Here is a 27,605-nt window from a genome sequence, read left to right as displayed (position 1 = left end):
TATGGATGTGATTATGGAATTGCAAAATAATTATTTGCACTAGATTCATGTTTTTGCACCGTTGTGCTGCACTTTTTATTAAATCTACCTAAAAAAATTAATATTATTCATGTTATTCAAGCAAATTGTTCTTTTTCGTGATTATTGGGATAAATAACTAACACGTTGACTTGGGCCATTGGTTTTAATCGTGGGGCCAGTGAACTTCAATTTCGTCTTATAATAATTTCTTCTACTACTTCTGATTTCCCTTACTGGCACCCCTGGATTCTTATTTTCTTTTCAACTTTTTCGCTCAAAACTCACCTCAGCCATTGGGATGCCTTCTGGTGGCCGGCACTGAAGTAACACTTCCTGTTCAAGTAACACTTCCTTCCCGAGCGGTTCTTGGTCAAAAGTCTTCCTCAAGTCTGCAATACAGAAAAAAAGTCATTTCAAATTAATATTGGGACTACACCATTCTGTTTTTAAGCATTGGGTATAAATTGTGGAGTTTTTGTCCGTTGCGTTTACCACAAGACCATTACTGGTACACTCGTTCATGTAGTATGTGAAATAACTACTCTCATTTTTCAGTTCATTTGTATGTTTTAGTACAATATAGTTTATATGCCTTTTGAATGGCAAGTGACCTTGCTGAACGAATCACCACAGACTGATTCGTAACTTAAGTCATAGAGAAGCGTATGGCAGCAGAATCATGCCAAAACTAAAAAATAAAATGAAATAAAAAAATTTTAAAAAATGAAGCGCATCATTCAAAAATGAAAAAAAAAGGGTTTGCAATGTAAAAACAAATACATTTTGTTTTGCAAATACAAAACATACCAATCAAAAAAAAATCTGCCAAAAGTCAACGCTATGGCTTTAGCTATCGAATATTTTAGTAATTGAGTATTCTACCAAAAATTCCATTTTATTAGTCGAGTAATCGGATAAAACATATTTTTTCTAGATAAAGAGCATTTATAAATACGCATAAGACAACAAGACATTTCACCTATTATTGAACCATTTTTATACAATCAATGCCTTTATTTTTTATGTACATTGTTGAAAACAGCCAACAATTGCATTTCAGATGCGACTAGAAAAAAAACAACAAATGCACTGCTTTCACTCAAAAAAATAAAATCTTATTTCTTACCTAAAAATGTAATTACGCTTGACAGCACACATCACTCAAAAGTTATTTTCCCCTCACACATTTCATTTGAATTTCCATTTGTGTCAAGCTATTTTTAAGTTCTAGTTAAGTTTTAAATTAGTCTAGTCCTGATAGGATTTTGACTTTTTGCAGTGTTCAAAATAGAGCTGTCAAATTTATTGCATTAACGGGCGGTAATTAATTTTTTAAATTAATCACGTTAAAACATTTGACGCATTTAACGCATGTGCGGAATGACCCGCTCGTACGTTGCCTCACACCGATTACAATCACGCGTTTTTTTGCACATAGAGAGCTAAGAGGCAGAGAAAGACGGGTAGACACAGGCATTCATTGGGCCACGCCGTTTATTGGCATAAGCTGGACGTCACCGCTCGGCGACGTCAACAATGGATCGGCTACAAGTTTATTTTTTGATTGAAAATCTAACAAATTTTATTAAAATTAAAACATTAAGAGCGGTTTTAATATGAAATTTCTATAACTTGTCCTAACATTTATCTTTTAAGAACTACAAGTCTTTCTAACCGTGGATCCCTTTAACAGAAAAAATGTTAATAATGTTAATGCCATCTTGTGAATTTGAATGAATGAATGAATGAATTTATTGTCATTGTCATCATCATCAAAAAATCATTGACAGTTTCAGAGTGTGGAATTTTACCCGAAGGAAAGTCGAAGACAGACAAGGAAAGACAGGAAAAGCAGATGCTTATCGAAACCCGTCCCCCATCAGCCCGGGACGCACAAACGGCATATTGTGTATCAGTCCAGTCATAATCTTCACATTTCGTTCAAAAGTCATTGATTGCCATGGATTTTCACATATTGTCAATTCGAGTGGGTTCATTTTATCAGTTGATGTCCAAGTAGGTGTAGGGAGGGAAGGTCGGGAGTGCTATGGAGGCTCGTGTCTGTTGTATCCGCTTCAGAAGATTAGTCATCATCCTCCCTTGCCCGGTTTGCTCGAGCGAGCCTCTCGTGATCACGGAGCTCCGTGTTGATTTTTGTGACCATTTGAGCGGCGGCATCACTTAGCGCTGCTTGTTCCTTCGTCACCTGTGACAATTTGTCGCCGTTGTGACGTGCAACCTCCAATATCTCGTTGAGTTGATTCTTCATCCTCATCGAGCATTGGCAAACCCAGAGGGCACCAAGAAGCAACCAATTTATTGTTATAATAAACAAATATAGTACTTATGTACAGTATGTTGAATGTATATATCCGTCTTGTGTAAAGATACACGATAATATCGGTCGCCGATAATTATCGGCCGATAATGGCAATTATGACGTCACACAGATAATCCAGATAATAAAAAATTCAACCGATAATGCAATCCGATAATTATATACTTGATTTAGCCTCCAAATGTGCACAACCGAAGAATTCAGCACGCCGCCTCCTCAACCCCTGAGGGAGGAGCGGTTGAGGAGGCGGAGTTACACGACAAGAAATTGTTGAATATTATGGCGGCTGTTACTAAAAAAAACGACGCTCTCGCCATTTGCGAAACATATACCGCAGAACTTCCAGGAGGCCGAAAGAAAGCGTCCTCATTCAAAACCACTAACCCAGCATCCATTTAAAACTGCATCACAAAGATTTTTGGAACGAATACCAGGCCGCTGCTGCTAGCGGGAATGCTAAAGCTATTGTAAACACTAAGTTAAACTAGGGGCTTGTGACGATACAGAGTCGGGTTGTTTGGGAAAGCAGCCCAAGGCGGGTGGTAAACTCGCATCTAAGGCTAAACACCGGCACGACTGGAGACCGATAGTCGGCAAGTAGCCGTCTTCCGACGGAGCCCGCCGCTCTGGTCAGTGCGGCAGGTCGCCGCCGCCTCGCCGTCGGCGGGGCGGGCAGAGCCCGGTTCCCCGGCTTCAGGACCTCCGGCGAACACCCCGGTTTCTCGAGCGTTCCCTCATGGCGTGTGAGCAGAGCCAGGCCCCGAATACGCCGCGGCAAACCGGACGGATTTTCCGGTACGAACGTAGCCGCCGCCGAGACGAGAAACGATTTTTTTTTTTTTACCAAAATGACCCGAGAGCCAAAGCCCTGGATAAAAAAATAATGCAGTTTATACGACCACCATTCTTCATGAAAAACATGCCAATCACATTTTCACCACTACATTTGGAAAAGTGATGTCCAGTAAGCAAGCTTATCATGACGGCACAGTGGTTAGATGATAATTTAAACATGGAGAAAACGAAGTCAGCCCGTCAATAATGCATTCAGTATGTAAAATGACGAGCGGTCAGATGACTTTGTAATGCTGCCTTTATTTTCGGCTTAACAAAACTCAGGCACAAAACAACACGCACGGAGATGCGAGCTCCAACTGCATCCAAATAGTACTGCCGTTTATCAGTTTAGCTGCTGTAAAGCGAATGTCACGACTCGTGAGTGCCGCAAATGTAAACAAAGCGCTGCAGAATGGGTACACGACATCTCGCTGTTTTGAGTTAATCATTTTCACAGTGTGCAACAAAGCATATAACATTAGCAATCACTTTTCAAATTAATTTAACTTATTTGTCTTCTCAATTACAGTCACAGTAGATAATCTAAACTTATTGGCACTTATTAACACTTATTAATTTAAATATGCACATTCCTGTTGTAATGAAATAACAATAATAATCTGTAGCCACAAATATTCAAAATCTTTTCTTCATCCAAGTTTTTTTTAGGATTAAGTATAATAATGTATTGCTTAAAATAAGGCTGTTAAGATTATTTTCAGATAGCTATTTTTCTTCCAAGAAATCTGAGAGAAATACACCTGAAGCGCTGGCAGATAATTTAACTTATTTCCAATAGATTTACACTTAAAACTGACTAGTTTTAAGGAAGTGTGTTTTGCAGTGTATTAATGTTATGTTAGGAATGGGTTACTTTTAAAGGCATTTTTGTGCAACTTAGGTATTTACTCTGTAAGTAATTGTTGCCAAAAGTTTACCATTACACAATGTCAGACAATGTCATTATTTAGATGTTGGAATTGACGACTTGTTCATATTTTATGTTGAAAAAAAAAGAGCAATAAATTATTTTTGCACAGTAATATTTTCTTTTGTTTAAAATTTTACATAAATCTTTTAATAGAATTATTGGCTTGACATTATCGGTTATCGGTAGGAATGAGGAGGAAATTATCGGTTATCGGTATCGGTTGAAAAATGTATTATCGTGCATCACTAGTCTTGTGTCTTATCTTTCCATTCTAACAATAATTTACAGAAAAATATGGCATATTTTAGAGATGGTTTGAATAGCAAATAATTATGATTAATTAATTTTGAAGCAGTTGTTAACTCGATTATAAATTTTAGTCGTTTGAAAGCCCTAGTTCAAAATAAATGTATGATACCTGCTGTATTGGAGCACATTAGCCACCAGCGCTGCTTGGTGTTCTATCCATCAATGACTTCTGAGCTAAAATGGACAGTTAGCTTTAATGTTTTAGTTTTACATCCTCATCACTCTACAGCGCTGTGTTTTTACAGATTAATTATAACCTGCATGAAAGACACGTTAGCCACGCATCGACAGTATTCATAATTAATAGAAACCTATCGCTCCGCAGGGCTAACACTATGTTAGCAAGGTACAGAAATTATCTTATTTATTAGCGCTACCTTAACTTAATTTTACCTTGTCCCGAGTATTGCTCCCCCGCTCTTGGCGTAAACGGGGTGCCTTCGGTGGAGCTGCAAGACTGAAGACGTGCTGTAGTGTTATGCAAGCGCTTTCTAACAGTGAATACAGTGGGGCAAATAAGTATTTAGTCAACCACCAATTGTGCAAGTTCTCCGACTTGAAAAGATTAGAGAGCCCTGTGTGTTGTCAACATGGGTAAACCTCAACCATGAGAGACAGAATGTGGACAATCCCCCCCCAGAAAATCCTATTGTATGATTTTTAAAGAATTTATTTCCAAATTAGAGTGGAAAATAAGTATCTGGTCACCAACAAATAGGCAAGATTTCTGGCTGTCAAAGAGGTCTAACTTCTTCTAACGAGGTCTAACGAGGCTCCAATCGTTACCTGTATTAATGGCACCTGTTTTAACTCATTATCGGTATAAAAGACACCTGTCCACAACCTCAGTCAGTCACACTCCATACTCCACTATGGTCAAGACCAGAGAGCTGTCGCAGGACACCAGACACAAAACAGTAGACCTGCACCAGGCTGGGAAGACTGAATCTGCAATAGGTAAAACGCTTGGTGTAAAGAAATCAACTGTGGGAGCAATTAAATGGAAGACATACAAGACCACTGATAATCTTCCTTGAGCTGGGGCTCCATGCAAGATCTCACCCCGTGGCATCAAAATGATAACAAGAATGGTGAGCAAAAATCCCAGAACCACACGAGGGGACCTAGTGAATGACCTACAGAGAGCTGGGACCACAGTAACACAATGCGCCACCAGGGACTCAAATCCTGCACTGCCAGACGTGTCCCCCTGCTGAAGAAAGTACACGTCCAGGCCCGTCTGCGGTTTGCTAGAGAGCATTTGGATGAACCAGAAGAGGACTGGGAGAATGTGTTATGGTCAGATGAAACCAAAATAGAACTTTTTGGTAGAAACACAGGTTCTCGTGTTTGGAGGAGAAAGAATACTGAATTGCATCCGAAGAACACATACCCACTGTGAAACATGGGGATGGAAACATCATGCTTTGGGGCTGTTTTTCTGCAAAGGGACCAGGACGACTGATCTGTGTAAAGGAAAGAATGAATGGGGCCATGTATCAAGAGATTTTGAGTGAAAATCTCCTTCCATCAGCAAGGGCATTGAAGATGAGACGTGGATTGGTCTTTCAGCATGACAGTAATCCCAAACACACAACCAGGGCAACAAAGGAGTGGCTTCGTAAGAAGCATTTTAAAGGGATCCTCTGTTTTTAAGACAAGTAATTCTTAAAAGATACATGTTAGTATGAGTTATAATAATTTGATATTAAAAGCCCTCTTAATGTTTTTGTTTTAATAAAGTTTGTAAAATTATTTTAAGTGATAGGTCGCCATTCTTGTTACGTCGCAGTGCGTGACGTCACTGGCCCCGTTTCCGAAATTCCAGCGTGTCACTCGTTAGCTTTCCCAAAATGTCGTCAGTTCTCCCCTTCCTATTTGAACCAGATCTGAAAAGTGAAGAGCAGGACAGCACTGTCGGTTGTTCACAAGACGAGCTTCAGGGAAAAATGCGTGCAGCAAATACCTGATAAGACAAAAGTTGGGCAAAACTGGTAATGCGAGAGAGTCCTGTTGGGAAGTCCGGTTGGGAGCGAGAGTGTATGCTGTCTTTTTTATTAGCAGGTATTCAAGGTAAGCATATTGCGTTTTCAAACTTATCCCAATATAATTATGTAGATTGTTAGCATCCAGAGCTGTCGTGTGCTTACAGTACAGGCCAAAGAGCACACCTTGTGTAATCCATGTCTTGTACATTGTAACGCGTGGTAGCTAGGATACGTGTATAAAAGTACCAAAAAGGGGAGAAGCTTCCACTTATGCACATTTATTCAGAAAAAATAATATTTCCACCTTGACCACTCTTCACTCAGGAGCTCAGCAGTACGCAAACACGCGTTCCCTGACGAACTCCCAACATTGTTTTAAGGTCCACGTCAGAGTCACTGTCGTCACTGTAGCGTGCCATAGTGCTTTAATTAGTTAGTATGATTTGGGGAAAACTCCCACGAAGAATAGTCAAGAAAAAAGACCGCAATAGTAATAAAAATCTGCGTTTTTTTACTGACTCGAAGATCCAGGAATTAGACCGATCCCATGGCAATGTCGCAGCCGTCGATTCCAAAAAATAGACTGATCCTAAAAGCCGCTGTGGGACCGACGAATCAAAAAAATGGACAGATCCGAAACCAATATTGCAGACGCGGTGGGACCGTCGGATCCAGAAAATAGACGGATCCCTTATTTGATTGAGTATGAAGGAAAAATGTTCGGGTGCTTGTTGTAACGCGTGGTGGGTAGGATACGTGCATACAGGGACCAAAAAGGGGGAGAAGCTTCCACTTATGCACATTTATTCATTAAAAATAATAATTCCACCTTGACCACTCACTTCACTCCCCTTGTTTCCATTTGACTGGAAATTGCATCCAAAAGCAGCACATCGTGGCATTTTACTTCGCGAGTTTAGGCAGCAATAAGCAATTGTTGAACACGAAAGATACCAGTGACGTCATCACTGCGAGCCCGCAAACCATGGCGCCAACTAACGGTCAAAATATGGACTAAATATTATAAAATATTGCCATTGATTTTACATTTTATGTGTTTTTAACAACATATTTTAGTACAAGAGAACAACTGTGGTTTATTAGAGCCTACATGTATTTAAGTTAGAGGATCACTTTAAGTTCCTGGAGTGGCCTAGCCAGTCTCCAGATCTCAACCCAATAGAAAATCTGTGGAGGGAGTTGAAAGTCTGTGTTACCCAACGACAGCCCCAAAACATCACTGCTCTAGAGGAGATCTGCATGGAGGAATGGGCCAAAATCCCAACGGTGTGTCAAAAGCTTGTGAAGAGTTCCAGAAAACGTTTGGCCTCCAATATTGCCAACAAAGGGTACATAATAAAGTATTGAGATAAACTTTTGGTATTGACCAAATACTTATTTCCCACCATGATTTACAAATAAATTCTTTAAAAATCAAACAATGTGATTTTCTGGTTTTTTTCCCCACATTCTGTCCTTCATGGTTGAGGATGTTGACAATTACAGGCCTCTCTAAGATTTTCAAGTGGGAGAACTTGCACAATTAGTGGTTGACTAAATACTTACTATTTGTCCCACTCAGGGGTCGCATTAACCGAATATTTTCCGTCGTTGACCGGTTTTTTAAAACGGTGACGGAAAAAAACTGAAGTCTGTCCATCATTTTGACAGGTTGCAATTCACACCCCAGACCACAGGGTGGCAAGTGAGCATATTAATTAGCTATTGTCTCTCTTAATGCATGACGTCGTTGGCTATTCTGTCAGAATATTGTAGCGTCACCGGGGTCTGGCGGCGGCCCCGTTATTGACACATCAACGCGAGGTTCTTATTGGTGCACCCGGTGTGCCAGCGCGTCATCCAGTTGGTGGACTAGATTGCCGCCTGTGTATAGACCCCAATCACATGACGTCAAAACTCCGCCCCCCTGACTGGAGCTGCCATATTATCCGTCAGCTCGTCGTGTTTACACATTACCGCTACGTACATGCCTCCTATTACGGCGTGTTTTTCTGCTTGTTAACATTAAAAATCAAAATGGTGAAGGCGTGTGTGGCGGTTGGTTTGCAGTAACAGAGAAGATAGACTGAGAGACTTGAAGTTCTACCGTATTCTGAGAGACCCGAAGTGGAGAGCGAGAAGGACTGCTGTAATTCGACAAGAAATCTGGGCACCAAACGATCACCACAGACTATGTAGTAGTCATTTTATATCTGGTAAGATGCATTTAATATATAGTTAGAAGATTTTGGGCTGACAACCACAATTAAGATCATTGTGTGACGTTGGTGATTGGGGTCTATATAGTTGCCTCTTTTTCTTTGGGGGTGGAGTTGTTGTTTTGTTGGTGTTGTTGGCGGTAAGCAGAGTAAAAAGGGAGAAAAATACCACAACTTCCGTGTCTAATTTTTCGCCGCCAAGCAAGCGTTACAATATTAATTAAAAATGAATGAAAACTAAATACTATTGAATATGTCATCATTATCATTTTAAAAATTTAAGTGACGGGTAAAAATAGATTATGACCGGATTTTTATGACCCTGTCAGTCAAAATGACAGACAATGAAAATGTCTAGCGCAACCTCTGGTCCCACTGTACATGAAACAGTGTTCGCCTTGGTCTCCAGCTTGAAATTCTCCCACACTTTTGATATTTTCTGGTTTTCTTCAGCCTTTCTCTTCGTTTTCATCGGCATCTTTGTCGTTACCTCTATATTCATGCATGGTTGAAATCAAACATATCCACCACCTATGTCTTCTTTCTGTACACATCAGCATGTTGTGCCGCATTAAGAGCAAAATTAAATGATTCCTCGAGGCAGAGAAAAGTCCTCAGTCAATTTTTAGAATCGAGTTATTCGAATTATTTGAGTAATAGTTTCAGTTCTAGTCAACGCCCTCCCACCCAAGTCCCAACTTCCTTAAGAACGAATCACTGCATATGGTGATACGTTAGCTCTCGTTCCACCAAAATATTTGTTCTTTTTGAGTGGAACTTTCCAGACCAGACAACACTGGAGTCTACGTCCTGCGTTGTTTTGTAAATGTGCTGTTGTTTCACTCCAAGTTGGAGTGATCTTTTTGTTTGCTGGACTCCAGGGCTCAAACAAAGTTGTTCTCGAGAATTTGCCTAAAAGAGCCCCAATTGGAAACGATAATTTCCACAAGACACCATCAAAAAGATGCTGGGAGAGTTTTACCATAGTCTTGATTATGCGAAAGAGAAAAGTTGGATTTAAATGTTTCTTTATTTGTTCTGATAGCACTCGAATTGACTGTATGCTGCAAAAAAGCTGTTAGACACGCTCAAGTCAATACACTATATAATTCCTTAGGGAGCATTTTTTTTTTTTTTTTTATGTTTGTAATGCTTTTCATCCTCTTTAAGCCATTTGGCAATAGAATTGGGAACGGTTTCTGTTTAAGTGTTTTGTTCATAAAATACAAAACAACTCAATCCAATCAATTTTCTTTCTTTTCATCCTTTGAAAGGCATTGATTTGATCATTTTTTGAATCTGCTCATATGAAAACACACTTTTTGCAACTCCCTTGCAAATTATCTACTGAATGGGTGGGCAGGATATCAGAAGGAATTCATGCATTTGTTTGTCGTCCAGCAGAAACAACCACTTTAAAAACCCCTTCCTCCATTGTGTGTCTGGAAAGCAACACAACAAGCTCGAACTCGCCAGCAAAGACTGTAAGTCTGTGACTTACAATCTGATATAAGTGTACTTTATACGTTCAGATGATGGGAGAAGGAGAGGAAAACAAGCTAATTTTTCCCATTATACTAACGTTGGCTGGCTGTAAAAAGATCCACATATGGGGAGTGAGCCCAGTCAAGGCGCTAATCCATTCAGAGGGAGCTAATGGGAGGGGAAGAGGGAGTCCATTGTGATTTGGGGGATAGGTTAGTGCTGGCAGGCTGCTCATCATTGCTGATAATAGGAGGCGGAGCAGCGGATGACGGCTCAGTGGGGGACCGGCAGGCATGGATCTGACTCGCTGTGTTGGAATAACAGCGGACAAAACAGAGGGAAAGAGTGGCAGAACTGCAGCCAATCTGTGCTAGGTCCAACTGATAGCCATATTCCAGACAAATGAGCCCATGTGACCTCCTTTAGTAGTGACACAAGTTAAGATGGAAAACTTGAGTGCAGAGATGGTCTTTATAAACCCTGTCACAACCTGATTGCGACGGGCTACCCAACTGCAACTGCGCATGTGTAGAACCAGCGTCAATTCGTCGGTTCTGTGACAGCGCTGTATATACGTGTACTAGTCCTTCTCCTCAAAAAATTTGCATATTGTGATGAAGTTAATTATTTTCTGTAATGTACTGATAAACATTAGACTTTCATATATTTTAGATTCATTAAACACAACTGAAGTAGTTCAAGCCTTTTATCTTTTTTAATATTGATGATTTTGGCAAAAAAGTAAAAAAAAAAAAAAAAAAAAAATCCCTCTCTCAAAAAATTTTCATATTTCATCCGACCAATACAAAAAAGTGTTTTTTAATACAAAAAAAGTCAACCTTCAATTCATTATATCAGCTATGCACTCAATACTTGGTTGGGGATCCTTTTGCAGAAATGACTGCTGCACTGCGGCGTGGCATGGAGGCAATCAGCCTGTGGCACTGCTGAGGTGTTATGGAGGCCCAGGATGCTTCGATAGTGGCCTTAAGTTCATCCACAGTGTCAGGTGACACATATTCTCTATTGGGTTCAGGTCAGGAGAGTTGGCAGGCCAGTTGAGCACAGTAATGCCATGGTCAGTAAACCATTTACCAGTGGTTTTGGCACTGTGAGCAGGTGCCAGGTCGTGCTGGAAAAAATGATTTTTGGTATGTTTTACAATATTTTTCCTCATAAAAAGGTATTACTAGCATGAGCTCTGTGCGGAACAAAAGTCCTGGGAGAGATTCTGCACGGGCACCTTAAGTGTCGGACACAATTGTGCGCAAGTAGCGAGTATAGGTCACAAGTGGCATCATGACAAATGCAAGTCAGAAACATGAGCTAGAAGACCCTCTTACTTCATATTAGAGATGTCCCGATCCAATATTTGGATTGGATCGGACGCCAATATGGGCAAAAAAATGCGCATCGGTATCGGATCAGCCGACACGGAAAAATTCCGATCCAGTTTTTTTGAAAGTCCGGTCCGGTTTTCCAGCGCACCAATTTACACAATCCATTCCAGTTTTTGCTTCGGTTTCTTTAAAATCCAGTCCGCATTTTACGGCACACCTTCCAACACACTACATTACCGTCTCCCAATTTACCGAGAGACTTTATCGGAAAAAATGTCAGCTGTGTGGGATCATTTCACCTTAAAGGACGACAAAGACGAAGAGGCAGAGTGCAACATATGCCACAATAAAGTCAAGCGTGGTGGTAAAGCTGAAAGAAGTTTTAATACAACCAACCTAATCAAGCATTTAGTGAAATACCACCACAAACAATATGAGGAGGATGTTAAGAAAACCGAAGACAAAAAGAAAGGGCCTACGCAACTAACACTGGCAGAAACTTTTGCTATGCGTAACAAACTGGCACTCGACAGTCCCAAAGCCCAGGGAATAACAAGAGTCATTACCGAAGAATTCATTCTGGATGACGAGCCATTCTCTCTCGTGAGTAAAGACGCACCATCCAACACTTAGAACCACGGTGCAACATGCCCAGCCGTCATTACATCCTTGAGCGATTCGGCCATGGAAGATTCGAGAACGATTCACAAACATCCAAATTCCAATTATTGAAATAAGTCAAGTAAAGCGGAACTAATACACAGCGCGGTCTTCGGGACGCAATGAGAAACGGACCGCATTGCGTCCCGAGAGTATGATGAGAGCATGCTTGTCATAGACCTGGGTAATGCCAATGCTCGACTCACGGCTTTAGCTCAACTCATGCCGTTGGATAAAAAAACACAAGAATACCTGACTGCTGCTGACAGCCGCTATAAACTACGTCAACATCGTTTTACTGTAGATAATAGATATCATATGTATATAGAACTAGATGCCAAATGACAGACTCGACGGCGTTCGCAACATTGAAGTATGGACAACTAGATGTGTTAGTAAACAGCCGCCATCTTAAAGCAGGAGACTTTCCTAGTAGGCTGTTGTGAACCTTCCAAGCGAACCTAATTAACTTTTTATCTAAAATACTCCTAAATTGGCAAAATCTTGACTTGAATCTATCTTCAAAACAGTTTTAAAACTTTCACATGTCGAAAGTAGACAGACGGGAAATTATGGAATAACGGGAGCAATTTTAACTACTTTAACAGTTGATTCGCAAAATTAAATGAATTGAATGTAGTTTAAAGTTGCTGATACAGAATGGGGACTTGAGTATTTTATTTACTGTTTTAAAATGTTAACTTGATACTGAAATAGTCGTTTATTTAAACCTGAGAGGCTTTTTATACAATCATTGTAACTAATGCATGAAATATTAAAAGCATCTAATAGCTTGGGGGGTTTGTGGGATTTTCCACTGAGGTTGTTTGTGTGTTTTGCTTTTTTAAGACAGTTCACAATATTATTTGCATGTTTTACTGACTGACTATGCCATTTCTGTTTGTTATTTATAATGTTTTGTGTTTGTCACTGAATAAACAGGTCAGTTTCTTGTTACCAACCGTTGTGTGTTATTGAAACTCACCTAATTCAGCTGGCTAGTTGTTATCAACAGTACTAAAACCCTTTTCAATATGAGTCTGACAACTAAGTAAGGAGGCTAAATAACTTTAAACTTTAACACATGCTCGGATAGGCCGGTATCGGTATCGGCCAGTATCGGTATCGGATTGGAAGTGCAAAACAATATTGGTATCGGATCGGAAGTGCAAAAACCTGGATCGGGACATCCCTACTTCATATAGTGTCCTGTACACCTGCTTGTGGCCCCGCAACCCCTCATCAGTGGTCACGGGCCGCTGTCAGCGTGGTGGAACACTTTTTGGCTTCCCTGTTAAAAAGTATGATCGGCAAACTGCACACCGCATTGTTGCAGTGACGTTCACACGTCAGCGACCGAGTATAAATCTAGCCTTTACGTTCAGTGCAAGTACACCGGAAGAAAAAAAGTGTGTGAATCTTCTAAAAATTCTGCATCAAGCGGTCAAAAATTATGTCAACTAAAATAACGAAAATAAATAAATGCATTCGTATTTTGGGATTATTTACTTTCTGAAATATGAAATCATGCTACTATGTGGGTGAAAATGACGGCATTCAGGTCAGTTATGCAGCATAAAGAGTAAAGGCGGAAAGTACACCATCACGTCCCTTCAAGTGCAATTTTGACAAAAACACGCTTGCTGTCGCGTTACGTATCATACTTTATGGTGCAAGAAGATTGCCTTGATGCTGCAACTAGAACTAAAACTGTCAACTCTTGTGGGCTTTCGTCAGCCTTTGATTGACATGTTGTTTTTGAAAGAATAAAAAAGAAAATGCCCATAAAGGTGCAAACTTTGGAGGCGGCAGAATGGCTCGTCATTTATAAACTCTTCTACGATTCTTCAGAGTGGGTGGAGAGAACAAATCAAGATCAACAATGGGAAAAATACGAGTGCAAAGACACATCTTGGCCTCTTTTCTGTTTATGCGCAATTGCAGATTCCTGTTTCTGCTGTACTGTTTACGTGGAAACTAAATACATATTTTCAAAAGGGTATTTGAGTTCGACATTGTTGATGTCAATCTACAAATTTGGGTGCAGTGGATTCCCCCCCGGAGGTAAGGTTTAAATAGGAGACGCTAAATAGTAGGCTGTGAAAGTACTCACAGGCGATGCGGACATGGGCTTTGCGACTTTTGGTAGTCCCCGCTGAGCTCCAGGCCACACACTGGCACCAGAAGTCCTCAGGCCCAAAGAGTTCCTCCACTTGCTGCCGAGTAATCTCGATGCTGGCTTCTCTCACCACCAGGCCTGCGAAAAAGGAAGGAAGCCCACTGTCTAAACAAATACTGGAGAAAATCAACAAATGTCTTTCTGTATGGGACGCTAATGTAATAGCCTACCTAGATTTCTTGTTTTCAAAACGGACTTCTTATTTGTGTGCATGGGTATGTGTACCTGCATCTGGCCCTGAAACAGCGAAGTTTAGCTTGAGGGGCCCATGAGGCCAGATTGGGAGCAATACGCCGAAGAAAATCCTGTTTGCTAACCATCTGTATAGAGCTCATCTTGGTACCAGGACTCAATCTAGGCATGTTACAGTTTTACAATTACAGGTTTGAAGGTCTACCATGTTTTTAAAAAAAATCAAGGTATCAAATAAAGGTAATGAGCTATTTTTGGAATACATATTGCAGCCTGCAATACGATCAGCTGCTCGCAAACAAGACTTAACAAGTGTGAGCTGGTGCTTTTAACCTTTCGCATGAGTGTATTTGCCTGAAAACAACATTTTGCATGATCTGTCTGCTTAAATATTCAATTTACATGTCACATACAGCGCAACATTTGACAGACAATATTCAGGATATCTCATGTTTCTGTCCTCTCCTGACGGACAGATCACCATCAATCTAAGGTGCATTATCCTTGTCATTGTCAAACCGTAAACTGAACATAGAGTACGTTAAAGGGAACCTCGCACTTAAAGACTTGTAGGCTCTAATAAGCCACAATTGCTCTCTTTTGCTAAAATATTTTATTAGAAACACATATATTACTGCAATTGATTTAAAAATCTATAATATTTAGTACATGTTTTGACCTATGGAGGGTGCCATGCTTTACGCCACAAGTGAAGCTAGTATGACGACTGGCATGATTTTTTCACATTTTGCTGCTGGTCACGTTGTTTTGTTACAGAGATGTGGGATGAGTTTCCACTGTCGTACCTGCATCCAACTCCAGCTCATCAGCAGTGTCTTTAAACCGATCCTAGGCGGTTTGCCAAGATATTGATTTGCTGCCATGTAACAGTTTGTATTTCCCTTCGTTGCCCTGTTTTTTTCATTTGTCTGCCTCTCAACGCGGTTTCCCTCGTTTCTTTTTTTTTTTAACTCATTTGCTCCCAAAAACGTATAAATACATCCTATTTTTAATTGTTTCAGTGTCCCAAAAACATATTTACACGTCTTTTACTTTTTTTTTCACAAGAGACATCTCTGCGTTCTGATGCAGAACCTCTGATGAAGTTTGCTCCAAGGCGCAACGCTTAGCATAGCGCATTTGGTAAGAACTCATATCGGACCATGGAATGAAATAAATGAAGAGAAATAGTCAGGAAACGGAAGTTGGAAGAAGTAAGAAGCGTGAGAAAAATGTGGAGAACGATGTAAACACAAGGCACATTCCCCACACAAGTTCCCTAGGTGTATTCTGTTATGAGGTAATGGTCACTACAAAAGAAAGATAAAAAAATCTATCTTGATGAGACAGACAGGCGGTGATGAGGGAAAAATTTACCCAGTCTGCCGAAACAGCCGCGGCCACAACAGCGTCATCTCTCAGTTCAATAATTTAATTATGTGGAAATAAATTGTTACTTTGCTATCAAAAGCGCTAGTTGTCTTGTTTATGTTATTTTGTAGAAGGAAAACATTATTCAGATGTTTGGGATGTCACAAAAGTAAAAAATAGCTGTGTTAAAGTCAAAAGTTAGGTTTGAAATGTATGCTTTAGCAAAAAGCTCGATTTCTCTGTTTTTTCATCAGAAAATTGCTCAAACTAAGCTATTTTCTAATGCTGATATCTAAAGAATGGAAACGATATGAACTTACTTTTTTTCCTGCTGAAAGAAGGGAGTCTAATCTTACTTTTGGTGGGTTCCATGTTTATATAGCAATAGAACAGAATTTTCTGGGGGCCTTGCAAAATCAGTCAAAATCCACTAAAACGGCCGGGAGCGAAGGAGGTTGCTCCGGTGAAAATGGCTGGGAGTGAATAAGTTAAATGATACTGACCTACTGTAACGGCCCCTTTTTGTGTTTCCTTTTTTGCGATCGAGTGCTTTTTTTGTGTGTGTGTTCAATTAACTCTTTTACACAATCCCTTTGTTATTGTTGTCTGCTTGCTGTCTGAAGTGAGCCACGTTTTTAATGCCGTGGTCAAGCCAGCCACACTATCTTTTCAGTTGTGTTTCCCTTTCAGGTTTTGCCGCAGAGACAGACAACACATGTGGGTTGCGATTGCTTTATAAGGAAATTCATGACTCAAACGCACGTGGAAGGGTAGTCCAGTCCCGCACGTGTTCAAATTGGAAGGGCAGACCCGACGACATGTTTATGTAGCTAACGAGTGACACTGTGGGAGTATGGCCAAGTGACGTCACCGCCCAGAGTGCATTCATCGTCAACAACAATGGCGACCTACTAGTTAACAAATTTGTCAAATTTTATAAAAACGAAAACATAAAAAGGGGTATGAATATAAAATTATCATAACTCATACTCACATTTATCTTTTAAGAACTACAAGTCTTTCCGTCTGTGGATCCCTTTAAGTAATCGTTGTAAACCAGCTACTGTATGCTAGGACTAAAAACCACCAAGTCATTGTGTACATTAAATGATTGAAAACAATATTTACACTGGCACCACCAGTTTAGGTACAGAGGTACAAGGTACAGACTAAATAAAACTGGGGAAAGAATTTCCCCGTCTGATCCCATGGCTGACTCTTAATAGAGCCAGCCAGTTTCCTGAGTTGACCTGCATAGTTTTATTAAATATTTTAAACATACCGTAATTTCCCGAATATAACGCGCACTTTTCCCCCCCAAAATCAACTTGTAAACTCATGGTGCGCATTACAAACGGGTACATGGATGGAGACAGAAATATTTATGTATTACATATATATACAAACCGATTTTTTTTCATTGACACGGCCACGTTGTGTTGAAGAAACGTATGCGGCGACCCGTTGCCAACCATTACGATACGTGACGTCACCGTTTTGTTTCGGTAATACTTCACTCTAATCGGCCGAATGATTTCGTCTGTGTTAAATTCTGCTTTTTTCACTCTTCATAAAGCACAGAATTTAATTTCTTGAACTCATTTGAGTCGACGTTTATTGCAGCTCCGCAATTCGGACCATAACAAATCTAAGGACACACACTTCCTGTGTCCGTCAACTATATCGGTCCCTCGGGAAACTCAAACCCAAATAACAATAGTTCCTTTTGTTACTGTCGTGTTGACAGCTATGAGCTCTCACGGATTTCCGACTTACGTTCTCACTTTCATTTTACCGTATCAATCCATGGAAGAAACATTTATTCATCATGAGGAAACGAGCAAGTTATACAGCAGCCTTTAAAAGAAAAGTCACATCTGTTTTGTTTTCTCCTAGATTCTGGTAAATTGGAGAAGTTGTCAAATCATATTATTACCGTAAATATTGTCAGTTTACGGTAATGTTTTGAACTACCAATGTGCTATGCTTGTGCGGTGTTTCACCAGTCAGTAAAATAACATCTCTGTATCTGTACACAAGCTCAGTTTTCTTCTAAAATTAGGGTGCGCGTTATAAACGGGTACAATAATTTCCCCTAGGTTTTACAAGTAAATTTGGGGTGCGCATTATACACGGGTGCGCCTTATATTTGGGAAATTACGGTAATCTGTCAAATTTCATGAATAATTTTACATGAATAACACCTTTGATACAGGGGCAGACCTTGGGGGGTGCTGGCGGTGCGGCTGTATCTCTAGGGGGCCCGAGTGGGCCAGTGTATTGCTAATAATCAGGAAAGATGACATGCAGAGCAATAATACTGTGTTTAAGCGAACGTACATGCCACACAAAACGGTCCTTTGTGCGTCACATGGCAGTAAGTCTCTTTTACAACAGCTGTATTTGCACTCATCTTTGGAATCATATGCAACATGATGGTGACCGAATTTGAAGAACAACAACAGGAAATCCTGAAGGAGTTCAGCTAAATTGATTGCGCTCATTTCAATTTCCATAAATAAGATTGGATGCAAGTAAGATACTTGTTCCCCGTCTCCATCATGTTTAGCACACTTAAGGGACCCTGTGTCAGCATGACATCACATTGTGCAGTTGTGACTCACGGTTAACTCAATAAGAACACTAATCTGTGCTGTAAATCTCATTCCGAACACATCATCAGGGACAAAGAAATCTGTGGGAACTGCGAGATGCCAAGTGTGGTGCAGTGGGTTTAAGAATAATTACGACCATTTGAGAGACTATTTTATATCCCATCTCTACACTTGCATTTCTGGTGTGTCACGTTTCTGGCTGAAAGTAAAAAAATAAAGAGGCCACTTTTCAAAATGAACATGCCATTTTAGTTCAGGTTCAGCGCTTTCACACATATGACTTGTTCTTGCAGTCACATCCCAGGCAGCTTAGTGCTCATGTAAAATTTACGACAAGGACGTGGTATTACAGAGGAGCAGACGTGAGTGCTCACAGTGTTTTGGATCTGTAAGCCAGCCTGGGAGAATACCAGAGCTGGGAAAAAAAAATCTGAAACTACTTAAAGGCCTTATACTTTTTAACGCTATTTTTGTTAAATACTATATGATATTTCACTAATGTAACTGACTGACTGGATAAATTTGAATATTCAATATTTGAATTTCACCTTTTTGTTCTGACTGGCCAACGATGAAGTAGGTGTGTCCATGGGATGCTCATGGATGTTGGCAATGCATGTGGTGACTTTGACACATCAGGGAGACATGGACTACAATCGTTCTTCAATGAGACGAAGCTTAGCTATTTCACAATTATACAAAAATAAAATATTCACTCACTTGACAGTCCCGCTTCAGCGGGGTTCTGTGCACGCGTGCCTGCAGAGGGGTGTATTTATGTCAAGAGGCAAGCTTTTGCTCAGACGACCTGGTTCTAAAATGCTTAGATATTCCTTATTTCTATTCAAACAAAACATTTATTCACTTTACACTAGCAAACTCACACAGTGCGTCAAGACTGAAGGTCGTATTGCAGATGTCCAGGCACGAAGCACAGGTTAACCCCCACATTGTGTTGGGGTCAGAATGGACCCGTTTTCAAAATTTTGTATGCAAAAATCAGTGGTACTTTTGACATACCCAAACCTAAAAACGGGTCCATTTTGACACAAAAACAAGATACTGCAATGGTTTAGTATTTTCAGGTTTTCAAGTTAATTTAGTGATAAAATTTTTTTCACTGGCAAAAATATAGGGCTGATTTCTAACACAAGACAAGGGGTATAGAAGGTAGATGTGTACCATAATTATCGCTCCGATAATTGTGAGTCCGATAAAAGGAATTATGACGTCATCCCAATAAGTCTAATAACATTATTTATCGGCCCGATAATATATAATAATTTTTGGGACGGTGTCGGTGGATTGGGATGTGTCCACTCCTGTTTTGCCAGTATGTAAAGTTTTTTTTACAATTTTAAAGGCCGTATTTTTCCATTACTGAGTGAAAAACCTTACTATGGCAATTAAGAAATGTTTGCATTTTACAGTGTTATGTTTACAAGTTCTTGAGAGGCCTTTTTTTGGGACAGTGTCAGTGGATTGGGATGTGTGCGTTTGTGTCCACTCCTGTTTTGCCAGTATGCAAAGTTTTGTTACAGTTCTAAAGGCCGTATTTTTCCATCACTGAGTGAAAAACCTTACTATGGCAATTAGCAAATGTTTGCATTTTACAATGTTATGTTTACAAGTTCTTGATAGGCCTTTTGGTTAATTGCAAAATTAAGAAAGTTGTTTCATTGACCAAGACCGCAAAAGCCTTCTCTCCTGTTACACCAAATGTTTTATCTCCTCACAAATAACAATACCTGTTGGGTTTATGTTTTAGTTCAGTGCTCATTTTTCAGGGGAACGCATTGTCAATGATATTGACTGATTGTTTGTGATTGACTCAAATTATATTTATTCGAAAAAATAAGTATGGGCACTTTATTTGAAGTCAAAACTCGTCTTTGTTTTGCTCATTACAATAATGTTCATGTCAACATGAAAATTCTAGTGAGGTCAAAGGCAAATCTATGCTTAACCCACCAGCATAAATTTGTAGTATTATAGTAGTATTTTTGACCTACAGGTGTTCAAAAACTCAGGGTAATTAAAAATTCTACATATATTATCGGTTATCGTATCGGTATCGGCCTTGAGGAGCAGGAAGCTATCAATATCGGTATCAGTTTCAAAAAATGGATATCGTGCACCCATAATAGAAGGGGGGAAAAAGTCATTTGAGAACCATGCAAGAAGGCTGAATTTGGGCAGTGAGCAAGCTGAGCAAAGTGCCTGGCATAAATGGTAAAATGAAGTCTGAAACAAGCCTACTTTGACATCATTTCGCATCCAAATTAGATAGCTTTTCTAACCAATATGGGTTCATTTGGGTAATTTTTAAAAAATGAATACTTGACCATTTAATTAGACCGAAATGGTTGCTCTTAATAAAAATGGTCGATTATTCAAATTTGTGCAGGGGCATTAAGACTTTTTCTCATAGTCAATTATGATAGAAGCATCTACCTAATTTTGTTTCCATAAGCAGAACTGCCCCCCCCCCCCCCCCCCCCAAATATATTATTTTTCTTGGTGTCTCTTAGTTCATTCATATTCCGAGCCGCAAATCCTCTGAGGGTCATGGGGATGCTGGAGCCCATACCAGCCAACGATGGGCAGTAGGCGGGGTACACCTGGAATCGGTTGCCAACAAATTGCAGGACACAAGGAGACGAACAACCATTCACGGACACAGTCATACCATGGGATAATTTAGAGTGTTCAAATAGCGTACAATGCATGTTTTTTGGATGTCGGGGAAAGTGGAGCACCTGGAGAATACCTATGCAGGCACAGGGAGAACATGCAAACTCCACACAGGAAAGCCTGAACCCAAAGATTGAACACTTGATCTGAGAACCTTGAGCTGGATGTTCTAACCACTCTTCCACTGTGCCACCCGTCTCTCAATATATTATTTCAAAATTTTGTTTGTATTAAATAAAAAAGTGTTTTTAAAGAGCAGACCTATGAATACTTTTTTAAAATTATTATATCAGTAATTTGAGTGTAGTCGCCAAACAAATTACACAAGTAAGTCAAGATACCACTATACAAACAATGATAAAGTCAATTGTCTATCATGTGGCAATTAAAGTGACTTCAAGAGCAACATACAGCGCTTCTAGATTCCTTTTAGTGCCCCCATGACAGACATCATGCTTCACTTTTGAGTGACGTATGCTCGATGTTTAAAAAAAAGGCCTCTCTTGTTATTCCCAAGTTACACAACAAAACAGCACTTTACCATCCGTGAATGTATTCATTCTGTCAAAAATGCTAATGTATGTTGTGCTCTGTTTTCTTGTGTTACCTGCCTGCTAATCAACATGCACAAACATTCCTTCTCCTAGAATGCAGTCACAGAATTGTGGATATGTGTTTGAATGTATTGCCTTAAACTGACCCATTTTCTGCCACTAAATGTAGAAAAAAAATATTTTTGTATTACTGAGCGATACAGGAGCGTCATCCTAAGTGTTCAATGTTCTGAAAAATAAAAGCACGTACAGTGGGACCTCTACATACAAAGTTAATTCGTTCCAGGACCTTCTTTGTAAGTCTAAATCAGTGGTGTCCAAACTATTCCACATTGGGCCGCAGTGGGTGCTGGATTTCATTCCTACAACACAAGATGACATCTTTTCACCAATCTGGTGTCTCACAAGTGTAATCAGTTGATTGCAGTCAGATGCTGCTTGTTTTACCACAAACTTCATTGGTTAAACTGTCTGTGCTCGATTGGTAGGAACAAAAACCAGGACCCACAGTGGCCCTTGCGGACAGGTTTGGACACCCATGGTCTAAATGGTCGTATTTCGAGCAGGATTTTCCCATAAGAAAACATTGTAATTTCATTAATTCGTTCCACAACCAGAAAACGTACACTCAATCTTGAATAAATACTGCTGTTATTGTTGCATATATCAATTACAAAGAGCAAAACAAATCAATTATGAATAAAATCGGAATAATAAGATAATAATTGTAATTTATTTATTTATTTATTTTCCCTTCCGGCATGACAAATCTGACATACAGCATTTATATGTGTTTACAATTAATTCAACCCGAAAAGAAAAGGGCAGATGGGAGAAGCCGAAGCTTATTGAAACCCGCCCCCAGTATACCATATAGGACGCAGAAAATATCGAATAACAATTTTTGACACTCAGATTTCGTAGTGATCACAAGTTTTTTTTTTTTTTTTTAACCATCCCCTCTGATTGTTCATTTTCCCAATAGTCCATTAAATGCGTCCTTCGTCTTCGAGTGTCTGTGAACTTTTTTGATAATAATTAATCCTTTTTTTTTTTTTTAAATAATAATAATAATAACACCCGTAATAATGTAATGAATCGGGTTCTAATGTGGCGTGTGTATTTTGCTTGGTGTATATGAACTCACCGCGTGGCTCACGACAGAGTGACGGAGAGTGCATTAGAGTTTTTACTTTCACTTTTCGTGTTCTGTTCTTTGGCATCAACTGCGGGGGACAGTAGGCATGTTGTGTTGCACAAGTTCTAAAATAAATGATTAAAAACCTGACGAAGCTGGCTATTTCTTTGGTGATGTTACAAATAATAATAATTGTCACCTTAACTTATAAAGACTGGCGAACGGTGGAGCACCGCCGAGATTGTAGACATTCTACTAGCCAGTTCACGGATGCGGACACCACGCTCATACTTTCCATTTTCATTTCAATAGTAAGCCTCAGCTTTTTCCTCTTTCCACCGCCTGCACTAACGCTGTTGGAACCCATGTTGATTTGTCTCACAAGAAAATCCGCCGTGCCTCCTTTTTGCAGGAAAGCAAAGAAATTGCGGCGCTGTCATAAATCGTCGTATTTCGAGCATGTCGTCGGATGTAGAAACAAATGGCAAGATAAATTTTACGTTGGATGGCGAAAAGATCATGTGTCGAAGCGATCATATGTCGAGGTGCCACTGTAAAAGTCTCGCCACGTAAAACTGAACAAACCCATTGAATATATGTGAATATATTCACTTTACAGTTTACAAATATAAACTGTTGTAATTGATTGAATATTGGCTGGTACCTAACTGAATACAGTAATGCCATTAGATAAGAATGACAGACCTTAATGAGTTGTAATTGTTTTCTTTACGAGCCATTGTCCATCTGAATCTTATTTTTCATGTTGGCTCGCGTGCATAGACTTGGGACATAAGTTCTTCACGGTAGTTTCACAAATTATATAATATGTACGTTTGCTAGTATATTGTGGCGCCCCAGTTCCACAGGCTCAGCACAGGGGTTCAGCACCATGGACGGTGACCACCACACCTGCCGCCAATTGCATCACTAGGAAACACCTGGTGACTCGTCACCAATCATCGTGCTTTCCCAAAAATAAAAAAAGAGAGAGATCATGAGACGAGTCGCGAGCTACCCCGAGGAGGGTAAGGAATAGAGAGGCATTCCACGGCGTTGCCGCGATCCCCGACCACGGACGTTTTCGTTTGTGTCTTGCTTGTAGGTTGTTTTTTCTTTTTTTACTAATTTAATAATGACATTTTTGTTGAAGCTCATTAATTCACTAAAAAACTTTCGGAACACCTAAATTCTTTATTAACATACAAAAAAAAAAAAAAACATAAATATCAATAATAAATCACAAACAATGAAGTCAAATGCTGCTGGCATTAACTAGTGCAAAAAATTTAAACGGGAAAAACTGTGACTTCACCTTTTTAACAGGAGTCAAAACAATTCTTACTCTTTTTGTGGTAAGTCTATATTGTTCTAAATGTTAAAATGAATTGCAATGTCCCGGACAATCATTTTCAGAATACTTTGTGTGAGTTCCAATGCTTTTTCTGTTCAACTTTTGTTTGTTTTAACTTGAAAATAGATAAAGCAGAGGGCACACTGAAATATTACCACAATTATTTTGAATGAAAGGCACACATAGTCAAAGTACCAAAAATTAAATACATAGTATTAATTTTATAGTATACTACTATATTATATACACAATAAAAGTGCTGTGTTTCCATATGTATTTTTAATATATTATGTACTAGTATATATACACCAGGGGTGTGACAAAAAATCAAAATGGTGATATATCGTGATATTTTGCATTCCAAAAAGTTATCGATATGCTCATGCCAAGAATGGAGATACCGTTTTAAAAAGGTGTCAATGTTTTTTTTAAAAAACAAAACAAAAAAAACCCCAACAACTTCCACCATAATAGTGTCTCAGTTAACTCTATGGCTGCCAATCCTTAAGACCGGTAAGAATGAACGAATGAACTTTCGTTTGTTTGAAACGAGAGCATTTACACTCACTCTTTCCGATTTTTCTGGACATTTACAGGTCACCTACTGTTGATTTTGAGTCTGTGTGTTTGTTCTGTAACCCAAAGTCAATAGGTAGTGACCCATAAAATGCCTCAAAATCAACAGGAAGTGACTGAAAATCAACAGGCAATGAAATGAACCTGAAATGGCCCAAATTGATATGGCACAAACCATATCGTATCGTGAGGTACCAAGAGGTCCCACTACAAATTACCATATCTTGAGATCATCGTTATCGTGAGCCGAGTATCAACTATCATATCGTGAGCTACCCAGAGGTTCCCTCTGCTAATATAGTACAGTATAGGTCAAAAGTTAACAACCCTGAAAAGGCATACCTGTGAAGTCATGAATCATTATAGGTGACTCCCTCTTGAAGCTCATCGAGAGAATGTCAAGAATGTGCAAAAAAAATAATCAGCGCAAAGGGTGGCTACTTTGAAGGTACTAGAATTTTATACTTTTAGTTATTTCACCTTTTTTTTTTGCTAAGTACAAAATTCCACACGTGTTCATTCATAGTTTTATAACCTTCAGTGAGAATTTATAATGTCAATGCATAGTCATGAAAATACCGAAAATGCAAATGGTGTCTCTAAACTTTTGCTCTGTACTGTATATATAAAATCTTATGGAGGTAGGTACTTGGCAGCTCAGCTTTTGTATTGGCCATATATACAGTGCCTTGCAAAAGTATTCGGCCCCCTTGAATCTTGCAACCTTTCGCCACATTTCAGGCTTCAAACATAAAGATATGAAGTTTAATTTTTTTGTCAAGAATCAACAACAAGTGGGACACAATGGTGAAGTGGAACAACATTTATTGGATAATTTAAACTTTTTTAACAAATAAAAAACTAAAAAGTGGGGCGTGCAATATTATTCGGCCCCTTTACTTTCAGTGCAGGAAACTCACTCCAGAAGTTCAGTGAGGATCTCTGAATGATCCAAAGTTGTCCTAAATGACCGATGATGATAAATAGAATCCACCTGTGTGTAATCAAGTCTCCGTATAAATGCACCTGCTCTGTGATAGTCTCAGGGTTCTGTTTAAAGTGCAGAGAGCATTATGAAAACCGAGGAACACACCAGGCAGGTCCGAGATACTGTTGTGGAGAAGTTTAAAGCTGGATTTGGATACAAAAAGATTTCCCAAGCTTTAAACATCTCAAGGAGCACTGTGCAAGCCATCATATTGAAATGGAAGGAGCATCAGACAACTGCAAATCTACCAAGACCCGGCCGTCCTTCCAAACTTTCTTCTCAAACAAGGAGAAAACTGATCAGAGATGCAGCCAAGAGGCCCATTAATACTCTGGATGAACTGCAGAGATCTACAGCTGAGGTGGGAGAGTCTGTCCATAGGACAACAATCAGTCGTACACTGCACAAATCTGGCCTTTATGGAAGAGTGGCAAGAAGAAAGTCATTTCTCAAAGATATCCATAAAAAGTCTTGTTTAAAGTTTGCCACAAGCCACCTGGGAGACACACCAAACATGTGGAAGAAGGTGCTCTGGTCAGATGAAACCAAAATTGAACTTTTCGGCCACAATGCAAAACGATATGTTTGGCGTAAAAGCAACACAGCTCATCACCCTGAACACACCATCCCCACTGTCAAACATGGTGGTGGCAGCATCATGGTTTGGGCCTGCTTTTCTTCAGCAGGGACAGGGAAGATGGTTAAAATTGACGGGAAGATGGATGCAGCCAAATACAGGAACATTCTGGAAGAAAACCTGTTGGTATCTGCACAAGACCTGAGACTGGGACGGAGATTTATCTTCCAACAGGACAATGATCCAAAACATAAAGCCAAATCTACAATGGAATGGTTCAAAAATAAACTTATCCAGATGTTAGAATGGCCAAGTCAAAGTCCAGACCTGAATCCAATCGAGAATCTGTGGAAAGAGCTGAAGACTGCTGTTCACAAACACTCTCCATCCAACCTCACTGAGCTTGAGCTGTTTTGCAAGGAAGAATGGGCAAGAATGTCAGTCTCTCGATGTGCAAAACTGATAGAAACATACCCCAAGCGACTTGCAGCTGTAATTGTGTAATTGGAGCAAAAGGTGGCGCTACAAAGTATTAACGCAAGGGGGCCGAATAATATTGCACGCCCCACTTTTCAGTTTTTTATTTGTTAAAAAAGTTTAAATTATCCAATAAATTTTGATCCACTTCACGATTGTGTCCCACTTGTTGTTGATTCTTGACAAAAAAATTAAAATTTTATATCTTTATGTTTGAAGCCTGAAATGTGGCGAAAGGTTGCAAGGTTCAAGGGGGCCGAATACTTTTTCAAGGCACTGTATTTTTGAAGAATCTGCAATGCATTGAAACCACAGAAACTGAAGTCCAAGATAGTGAGGGATTACTGTAATTCCATTTCATTTGAAGATGGTGACGATGATCTCAAGGCACCACCGTAATTAACCTCCTCACATTTGTCAACAGTGCAATCCTGGCATGCTCATAGTGTTTTCAAAGGCTCCCCTCGGCCTCTTTATTCACTCGTAAAGATAAAAAAATACAAATAAAAAATAAGGACGACAGTCTCGACACTAATTACTTCACCAACAACAGGCAAGTCATGACACACCAAATCCCTGGACTCTTAAAAAAAAAAAAAAAAAAAAAGTCACTCGACACCATGGTAACCCTCTCAAACGGGGGTTACTTGTACACTCTCTGCTGTGTAATTGCATTTTAAATCACAGGCAAAGTTATTACTGTACTGTTGAGAGCCGTTGACAGGCAGAAAAAAAAAACAAATTGCTAGCTAGAAGACATGA

At 39.6% G+C, this 27,605-nt stretch overlaps 1 protein-coding gene across 9 annotated transcripts in view; it reads right to left on the bottom strand.

Annotated features, from left to right (window-relative positions):
* The window catches only part of unc5cb (unc-5 netrin receptor Cb), a 266,077-nt gene that overhangs the window by 80,759 nt on the left and 157,713 nt on the right, over positions 1-27,605 (bottom strand). For all 9 annotated transcript variants that reach the window (XM_057818161.1, XM_057818152.1, XM_057818153.1 and 6 more), the window contains 2 exons: positions 14,242-14,385; positions 307-410 (listed from right to left, as the gene is read on the bottom strand). In XM_057818161.1, coding sequence (XP_057674144.1) covers positions 307-410; positions 14,242-14,385 — 248 coding nt within the window. The remainder of the gene's footprint in view (positions 1-306; positions 411-14,241; positions 14,386-27,605) is intronic.

This window comes from Corythoichthys intestinalis, chromosome 17 (assembly GCF_030265065.1).
Source record: "Corythoichthys intestinalis isolate RoL2023-P3 chromosome 17, ASM3026506v1, whole genome shotgun sequence".
In the NCBI taxonomy this organism is placed as follows: Eukaryota; Metazoa; Chordata; class Actinopteri; order Syngnathiformes; family Syngnathidae; genus Corythoichthys; species Corythoichthys intestinalis.
The sequence above is the reverse complement of the archived record's forward strand: the minus strand, read 5'-3'. Positions and strand labels throughout refer to the sequence as shown.